This window comes from Seriola lalandi, unplaced genomic scaffold (assembly GCF_002814215.2).
Source record: "Seriola lalandi dorsalis isolate HSWRI2012SDOR001 ecotype SW California unplaced genomic scaffold, Sedor1 jcf7180002054692, whole genome shotgun sequence".
Classification (NCBI taxonomy): Eukaryota; Metazoa; Chordata; class Actinopteri; order Carangiformes; family Carangidae; genus Seriola; species Seriola lalandi.
The window spans coordinates 752,509-762,034 of record NW_019525245.1 but is presented as its reverse complement, the minus strand read 5'-3'; the positions used below and the strand labels follow the sequence as shown (position 1 = coordinate 762,034).

Here is a 9,526-nt window from a genome sequence, read left to right as displayed (position 1 = left end):
CATAGAAAAAATGAAATACTTCTTTTCAATTTTTGAAGTGTGCTTACAACTATTTTCTGAAAAGAGTTAATGATAATGATCCATACTGGAACCATAGTGCATGGTGAGTAATTTTACTTATTACAGTTAAATTTAAAAGTACTTTAAGAATTTGAGTGCAGGACTTTTCAAGTATGTTTTCAAAGTAAAGGCTATTATTCAATTTTATGTTATTATTATATCAATTATTATACATTACACAAGACAATTGTCCAAACTGCCACTTCCAACCTTTACTGCTTGTTTTTGCTTTGCAGTAGCTACATAATCTGAGTTCTGCTTGCACCACTGCTTTGAAACCTCTCGCATTATGTTGAAGCAGTTTAAAAACAATCCCTACACCACTCTGGCCCCTGCTGTTCAGTGGGAGTCATTGCAGCACCATGTTGTCCAGTAGTTGTAGTACCACACTGAGGCCGCTGGGCGGCAGGCGACGTCGACTGGTTGTCTGCAAGCAAAGATGGCGGTGCGGAAGAAAGACGGCGGCCCGAATGTAAAATATTTCGAAGCGTCTGATACCGTCTCTCAGTTTGATAATGTCCGCGTCTGGCTGGGAAAGAATTACAAAAAGGTACTGAGCGCATGTTTTGTAACAATACATACGGGGCATATATTTTCCACCCTGAAATGTGGACACTTACCCGCTGGGCAGAGGCAGTGACAAAGAGAGGAGGGAGGGTGCTGCTGAGCGTCCAGCTGTTTGATTCACTCGAGCCGGGATACAAAAGGATGCTGAGCCAACAGCTGCACCAGATGCAGCCGCGAATGGCGATATCCCCTTACGTTATTGTAACTAAGCCGACCCAAAAGCCAGACACAGTCTGACCTATGTGGATGAATATTTGTAAAAGGGGTGACTTTAGCCGGCCAGCCAGCTAGCGAGTAGCTAATGGGCTAACGGTAATGCAGCTCAGATCCAGATGTTGGCTCTGTGTGGCGCGCTGCGCTGACTGAAGCCACGGCCTGTCTGGAAGAACACTGAGCGGTGTGCCAGTGTTTAGACACATTGATGTAACAAAATACAGTAATTCTTCAAAAGCACGCCAATGATAATAATAATATTAAAGATTAAATGGACGATATTCAAGAATTTACCCCCTTATCACATATTCCATTACGACACTGTCTCACACTCTCAGTGGTAAAATTGAAAAATGTACAACTTCCACCAACACACAGCAGCTAACAGCCCACTGTAGTTTATTTCTTATATGTCTGTTGTCCCCTCTGTACCTCAGCTCTGACTGCCCCTCTGTGTTGTTGTTGTCATCTCAGTACATCCAGGCTGAGCCCCCCACCAACAAGTCTCTGTCCAGCCTGGTGGTCCAGCTGCTCCAGTTCCAGGAGGAAGTGTTCGGTCGACATGTCAGCAACCCTCCCCTCACCAAACTGCCGGTATGTCTTCTTTACTCCTCTTTTATCTGTCTCATTTGCACACACACTGTACACATCACATTTCCAGTGAGATGCCCTGCAACTGTTGTGTTTTGTGTGTGCAGATGAAGTGTTTCCTGGACTTTAAGTCAGGGGGGGCTCTCTGCCACATCCTGGCTGCAGCCTACAAGTTCAAGAGTGACCAAGGATGGTAAGACTTTCTTTCTAGCTGGTTTAAATAGTTGATAAACAGACAGAGTGAAAAGAATAATTACAATACTCAGTTGAATTTTGGCTATGTTGCCGTTTCATGTGTAACTCCAGTCTAATTTCCTGGTAGGCGCAGGTTTGACTTCCAGAATCCATCAAGGATGGACCGAAATGTGGAGATGTTCATGACCATCGAGAAGTCGTTAGTGCAGGTGAGTCTGCCTAAGTGCATTTATTCATACAGAATTATTTTGTAAATGAATCATGTAGTTACAGAGGATGTGCTCAGCTCTGAATTTGTGAAATAGAGAGAATTGATAACTGTGCTCAGATAATATTACATATAGATTCATAGACATTCAGACCCTACAAACTATAACAACATTCCCACAATCCCCAGTGTTTTCTTAAATCAGTTATTTTTTTTATGTGATTAATAATGAGCTCCAGTGGGAGTTGTTTTTTCTTCCTGCTGCAGGCATCAGAGCTAAGAGATGTCTCTTTGAGAGGTTACATGTCTCCTCTTGTTACATCATATTTGTGAAGCGTCTGAGAATCAGGCTGCTCGAGCTCTGCAGATAGAAATAATGAAGGGCACCCAGTCATGTGATTTGACCAGTAATCCTACTTAATCAGTTCTGCAGTTCCACCACAAGATCCTCCAGCTCTCCTGATCTGATGAGCTCAACAGCACGTAGCACTGACAGTTCTTATTTTAATGGAGATTATATGAAATTAAACATATGTGCATTTTTATATATGTTCGTGCACATATGATTTTAAGCTCGTGAATGTTGTGGTTTGATTAATTGACACATCTGCTGCTTTTCTTCATTTCAGAACAACTGCCTGACTAGACCTGTCATCTACCTGAGCTCTGACATAGAACCAAAACTGCTCGGGAAACTGAAAGACATCATCAAAAGACATCAGGTGTGATTTTTTGTTGTGTTTTGTTTCATTTTCTTTTGTTAAAGCTGATTACGTGTCAGTATTACAGACAGAAGTCTTACTTCGAACAGAGTATTTGATTGTATTGGAGGCTCTTAGTTAGGTGTTTTCTGTGTTTCCTTGTCTTTTCCCCAGTGAAGCATGTATAAACATCTGTTGCAGGGCTCAGTGACTGAAGACAAGGCCTCCAGCTCCCATGTTGTTGTGCCTATTCCTACCAGTCTGGAGGAAGGTGAGGCTACAAATTTTGTGTTTCAGCACAGAAAGTTGTGTTTGTCGCTTTGTGCTAATGTAATTGTCTGTTTTTGGTCCAGAGGAGTGGGTGCGTCCTGTGATGAAGAGAGATAAGCAAGTGCTGCTCCACTGGGGATATTTTCCAGACAGGTTTGTAATAAGTTCATTCTCAGAGTGTATCTGCTATTCTTGTTCTTGTTTTCTATTCTTTTTCCTGCTTTGTTTTCCATAAACTTAACCCACGCATTGCTCTCCCTGAGGTGTTTTTCCAAGCGCAAACTTGTAATCTTTCCCATGGCTTAACCTTTGACCTTTCCCCTCTCACTGCATAGTTATGATACCTGGATCCCAGCTAGTGAGATTGAGGCTGCTGTGGAGGATCCTCCTAGCCCAGAAAAGCCCAGGAAGGTACCTCATTCTTGTCGTACTATATTTAGTATGTTGGTAAAGTCCACAAACTTTTTGCTGTAGCTTGTTGTTTCTGTGCCTCTTATTCTCCCGCAACACGGCAAAATCTTTTTTTAATGCGCTGCTCACATATCACTATGTCTAACTAAACATATTCCACAAATTCAAATCAAAGATGTTTTTTATGGGTGGATGATGAACTGTTACATTAGATGGAAAATTACAGATGACTTTTGCATCATTCTATGTGCAACATCTTTAAATTGGCTAAAATTTAAAATAAACTTGTTGTGCTTCTCTGGACAACATGAGTGTTCATTTTATGTATCTCAGCTTTCTTTATTATACAAGGGACTGTTTACACTGAGCTGGTTATATTTCATATATTTTCATATATTTTTCTTTCTTTACAAAACATCCAAGAATGACGTGCTTCTGCAAATTAGTACTTGAAACAAAAGATCCGACCGCAAATTCAAAGCAGCGTCAGAGGCTCTAACTGTGTATTCAGAACGTCACTCACTGAAGACGTTCAGAACTCACCAGGACATGATAGTAAGAGCAGTGTTCACACCATAATAAACACACTGGGCTAGTTTATTATCAAGCTTCCTGCCCCTGTGTTTACTTAGTGAAAAAGTTTCTCCCTCAGATCACAACTTCAGACTGACATTATTAAATATTAAATCAACTCAAATTTCATCTTCATTCAGTGACTTTTCCTCAGTGTGCTTGTTATGAACCTTTTTTTTTCTTGTAAATAATTGTTATGAACCATTTTCTTTTTCTTTGTTAAATGTCTGTCTATTAGAGAGTTTTTGAATTTCATTTCTAAGCATGTAGATATTGTAGTTTTTCTCTGAAAAAGTGCAGCTCTGCTTGGATAAACTGTGGGACGAGCTTGCGACATTTCACTCAATTGGTTGCCACGGTTATGTAAAATGTGTCTAGACTTGGCATTCAATATGTGGTCTTTATTCTCAGGTGCATGCCAAGTGGATTTTAGACCTGGACCAGTATAATGAGTGGATGAATGAGGAGGACTATGAAGTGGGTGAGGGCTGCCCTAAGAGGAAGCGGATCTCCGCCAAGACCCTGACGGATGAGGTGACCACACCTGACGAGCGGAGGGACAAGAAGCCTGGTAGTGCCAAGAAGAGGAAGCGCTCGCCGTCACCTTCCCCCACCCCTCCACCTCAGGAGAGCAAGAAGAAAAACACCAAGAAAGGGTTTGTGACCAGACATGTCTTGATGCATACAAATTTAACAATGATGTGATACTTGACGTGTCTGTTGTAGAATCAGTGAGTTCAGAAACATTATACAATATAGTAAAATATTGTCCTGTGTGTGTGTGTGTGTGTGTGTGTGTGTGTGTGCGTGTGCGTGCACTGACAGGCCAACAACCCCGTACACCAAGTCTAAACGGGGCCAGAGGGAGGAGGAACAGGAGGATCTTAGTAAGGACTTAGATGAAGCGTCACCTGTTCCAGCATCTGAAGAGGGAAACCCAGCTAAGACAAGTATGACATATGTCCAAAACATACAGCTACAATAACCATACAGCCAACTCCCACGCTGGATCACCATGTACATTTATCCCAGTTGTCATCTTTTAAAACTGTAAAGTATCTGTTGTCTGTCACTGGCTGACATTATACTTTATTTTTTTGCAGATAACACTAAGAAGGACACTGATTCAACTCCAGTAAAGGGAGGTATGGATATGGGTGAGCAGAAAGTTTTTGTGTCACCACCAACATGGCTACCTGTAACTACTTTTAAAAGAAAATACTCTTTCCATACAAGAGCACATTGTTTTTCATATTACTGTTGTCCCACTTAACATGAAGAAAGGAACGGTGCACATGCTATCACTCTGATGAACAGTTTATCAGTCATGCCTTTCTTTTGCCCTTCTATGGTTTTACAGATGAGCAAGAGGATGAGTCCATGGAAACAACAGGCAAGGTAAGATAGTTTGTGAAAGTGCAAGAAAACATTACCTGAGGACAGTACATCCATACATCATCCTGAGTGCGTGTCTATGTGTCCATACAGGAGGAGGAGGAAGGCTCTCCGAGTGTGAAGGGTGAACCGGTGAAAGGCTCAGACCTTCACGAGGACAATGTGACTGAGCAAACCCACCACATCATCATCCCGAGCTACGCTGCCTGGTTTGACTACAACAGGTACGATTTTTGTTTGTTTTCTCTGTGTTTTTCTCGTTTTTGGCAGTGATCTGATTTCAGAGATGTCAGTAGCGTGTTTATAAAATTCAAACATGCAAAATTCAAACTGAGACCTAAAGTGTGAAATCAGCTGTTTTCATTTTTGGTTGAAAAGAAAAACAAATGCAGATTTTTGTAGGTGACTCTAAAAGTCAAAAAGGAGTCGTCCAGATGTAGTTCAGTCCTCACACTCTCATAAATGTTTCCCCTCCAGTGTTCACGCCATTGAGCGCAGAGCCTTGCCCGAGTTTTTCAATGGAAAGAACAAATCCAAAACCCCTGAGATGTAAGTATGAGATTTTATATGTATATGTATATGTACAGTTACACAACAAAAAGTCGTCGTAGTCATTGTTCTGTCTTCCTCTTTTGGCAGTTACCTGGCATACAGGAACTTCATGATCGACACCTATCGACTGAACCCTCAGGAGTACCTGACCTCCACCGCCTGTCGCAGGAACCTGGCAGGAGATGTGTGTGCAATCATGAGGTGGGTGGAGGCTGAATGTGACGAACATAATCAGTCAATCCAACTGTATGTTTGTGTGTTTCTGTGAGGAACACTGTGCTTCTTGTCCTGCAGAGTCCACGCCTTCCTGGAGCAGTGGGGTCTGATAAACTACCAGGTGGACTCCGAGAGCCGGCCCACACCCATGGGTCCTCCACCCACCTCCCACTTCCATGTCCTGGCAGACACTCCATCCAGTCTGGTGCCCCTGCAGCCCAAGACACCCCAGGTCCATATACACTCACACGTACACACACAAATAGACACATGCACTCAGATTCCAGCGTGTTTTACATATGTCGTTCTGTCGCTGTCTACCTGTAGACTCCTGCCACCCAGCAGATGATGTCATTCCCAGATAAAGTGAAGGAAAAACCTGCAGATCTGCAAAACTTTGGTCTACGGACCGACATGTACAGCAAGAAGACTGGCTCTGCAAAGGTACAGGTCCAAGAGGATGGATGCCAGAATTATTCTTTAACTATAATTTATGACTTACTGTATTTCTTTTTTTTTTTTTTTTCATTTTGTGTGCAGAGCAAGAGTGCAGCGAGCTCCATGAGGGAGTGGACAGAGCAAGAAACACTACTACTACTTGAGGTACAAACAATCCTTACAATCAACACTGTGACAATGAAGCAATGGTGTCAACATGAAGTCAAAATGTATAAAACTAAAGTGCCTTAGTAAAAAAAAAAAAAAACAACAGGGCTAAATGTAGACCTCACTTTCCTCAGGGCTTGGAGATGTACAAGGACGACTGGAACAAAGTGTCAGAACATGTGGGCAGCCGTACGCAGGATGAGTGTATCCTGCACTTCTTGCGCCTGCCCATTGAAGACCCCTACTTGGAGGACAGCTCCTCGACCCTGGGACCACTGGCCTACCAGCCGATACCTTTCAGCCAAGCAGGAAACCCTGTCATGAGCACGGTGGCCTTCCTCGCCTCCGTAGTCGACCCACGTGTGGCCTCAGCTGCAGCCAAATCTGCTCTGGGTGAGAAATGGCTTATTTTGAAATGTCCCTGCTGTACAGACACTGAAAAATAAAATTATTTACAGCTACCTCCTACTGAAGACACAATATGGTAATGAGCTCATAACTTGTATCTTGTTTCAGATAAACATGTGAAGTTGCCTCGACAGGTTTAGAAGTTTTATTTCCTGAATTGGGCGGGTCAAGAATTAATCAATTAGAGAAATATGAAAGCTTATGAAATACAAAATGGATGTTTTTTCATCATGAAAGCTTGATTTTGACATTTGTTGTGGGACGCTGGGAATTCTACAGAATGCAATAATTATGAACGACACAAGTTAAGATAAAACATCTCAGCCATGTTACAGGTTCTTGTATCAAAAAAAAAGAAGCTCCCTAAAAACAAGTGCTTTTGTTACAGTGATCACTCATTGCATGCACAGATTACTACTGAGCAATCAAATTTCTTGCTTAATTGATGATCAATTTATCCTTAACACCTTTAACTCACAATTTCACAATCTGTCTCTGCTCCTCAGAGGAGTTTTCTCGTATGAAAGAGGAGGTTCCTGCAGCTCTGGTCGAGGCTCATGTGCGGCGGGTGGAGGAGGCGGCGAGGGTCAGCGGCCGCCAGGACCCTCTATACGGCCTGGAGGGCAGTGGCATTGCAGGCACTGGGCTGGAGGAGGGAGAGAGACCTGGTGGGATGGACACACAAACACACACACACACACACACCCACACACGTACAATATACACACAACATGCAAAATTGCAAGAGACAGCTTCTGACGTGTCTTCTCTCTCGGCTTCTAGATGAAAACACTGATGAAAGCAAGAATGACAGCCAATCAGGTGAAGAGAAAAGAGAGGCCAAGGTATGATGCATATGTGTTATAATACATGATGTTACTTATTTGTGATAGTCCTGCCGATGCGCTGCTGCAAAGCTCATTGTGCTGTGTTTACTTCCCCACACAGGACAGCAAAGATGGAGCGATTGAGGAAGAGGAAAAGCAGCCAGAGAATGGGAAGAAGGAAGACGAGAGAGGAAGAGAACCTGAAGGAGAGAGGGAGGCGGACAAAACTGAGTCAGAGATGGGTATGAAAGTGCATGTCTCTCAAACACAGGAAATACTGTGTTCTTGTCAAAAGTGAAAAAATGTAAGTCTTTTCTGCTTTTAGGCGATGGGGAGAAAGAGAAGGAGGGAAAAGAGGGAACAGAGGAAGGACAAAGAGAAGGAGAGAGTGAGGGAGAAAGGAAGGCCAAGGTGGAGCGTGATGTTGGAGAGGGGAACCTGGCCACTGCTGCTGCGTCTGCTCTCGCTGCTGCTGCTGTCAAAGCCAAGGTAAAGTTATTTATCACACTGTATCCTTCATCACCTTTTGTGTTGTTTTACATTTTCTCCAGCTTTGGTTTCACCTCCACTTTCTTGACAGCACCTGGCTGCAGTGGAAGAGAGGAAGATCAAATCTCTTGTGGCTCTGCTGGTGGAAACCCAAATGAAGAAGCTGGAGATTAAACTGCGACACTTTGAAGAACTGGAAACCATCATGGACAGAGAGAGGGAGGCTGTAAGTGAGGAGTTCTGGGATATGTAGCATCAATGGACAGTAGAATACAATATAAATACTTTAACATATTTCTGTGTGCATGTGTATAGTTGGAGTACCAGCGGCAGCAGCTGCTGGCTGACCGTCAGTCTTTCCACATGGAGCAGTTGAAATACGCTGAGATGAGGGCTCGCCAGCAGCACTTCCAGCAGATTCAGCACCAGCAGCACAGCCAGGCTGGAGGTCCTCATTCCAACCAGGCGGCCTCAGGACCGCCACCCCAGGGCCCGACAGCAAGTCAGCAAGCACCCAGCACACCAGCACCGCAGCCGGCCGCTAGCCCCGCGCCTCCAGCCTCTTCTGCCCCAGCTCCTGAGTCCCAACCAGCTCAGAGCGCTCACACCTCGCCGCCCTGCCCTCCAAGCCAGGCCGCAGCTACCCACTCCAGCTCCAGCACTACACCTGTCCTTCATGGTGAGTGCAGCCTCACTGTCTTGATCTGTGTCAAGCACAGTTCAAAATTTAATCACATGTAATATGTGATTAAATATGAATGAATATGTGTAATATGATAAAACAGTTAAAAATACCCATCGCAATATCCCAAGGTGATGTCATGAAATGTCTTGACTTGTCTGACCAACAGTCTAAACCCTAAAAATATTCAATTTAGTGAAATATTAAGATAATTGCATTACTGCGGAACCTTTGTTTTTACTCACATTTAGTCAGTTATTTATACAAACCCCTTTCAACTTGCGGTAGGACCACACAGACCGGTTCATCTGTGTTCTTCATGTTGTTAACAAAAATCCAACCTGAGTTCCACCAACAGGAACTAAGGGTTATATTGTAAAACCTGGCAGCTCTAAATGGTTGATTTTTAACACTGTTCACCTTTTCCTCTCTGTCACCTCCTCACAGAGCCCAACGCCTCTCTCTCTGGGGAAACACTCCACCCCGCAGCTCCGGTCCCTCCACCACAGTGAGACATCAATAAATTGCCCGAGAATCCGAATGACTCTGACTCCACTTTGAA

The 9,526-nt window shown here is 43.6% G+C and overlaps 1 protein-coding gene across 2 annotated transcripts; it reads left to right on the top strand.

Moving 5' to 3' along the window:
• The first annotated feature begins 480 nt into the window (after positions 1 to 480).
• Positions 481 to 9,526, top strand: smarcc2 (SWI/SNF related BAF chromatin remodeling complex subunit C2). 2 transcript variants are annotated; one of them, XM_023423675.2, is made up of 26 exons: positions 481 to 610; positions 1,315 to 1,434; positions 1,539 to 1,624; positions 1,760 to 1,835; positions 2,464 to 2,556; positions 2,737 to 2,806; positions 2,889 to 2,958; positions 3,141 to 3,216; positions 4,201 to 4,445; positions 4,615 to 4,739; positions 4,893 to 4,946; positions 5,150 to 5,187; positions 5,278 to 5,408; positions 5,662 to 5,733; positions 5,824 to 5,937; positions 6,031 to 6,184; positions 6,280 to 6,396; positions 6,493 to 6,555; positions 6,693 to 6,951; positions 7,473 to 7,634; positions 7,750 to 7,811; positions 7,915 to 8,035; positions 8,119 to 8,282; positions 8,374 to 8,508; positions 8,598 to 8,961; positions 9,412 to 9,526. In XM_023423675.2, the coding sequence occupies exons 1-26, from the start codon at positions 500 to 502 to the stop codon at positions 9,474 to 9,476; spliced, it is 3,147 nt and encodes a 1,048-aa protein (XP_023279443.1). In that variant the 5' UTR covers positions 481 to 499; the 3' UTR covers positions 9,477 to 9,526. The 2 variants fall into 2 exon arrangements, with proteins under 2 accessions (XP_023279443.1, XP_023279442.1); XM_023423674.2 differs by having other exon boundaries at positions 1,754 to 1,835.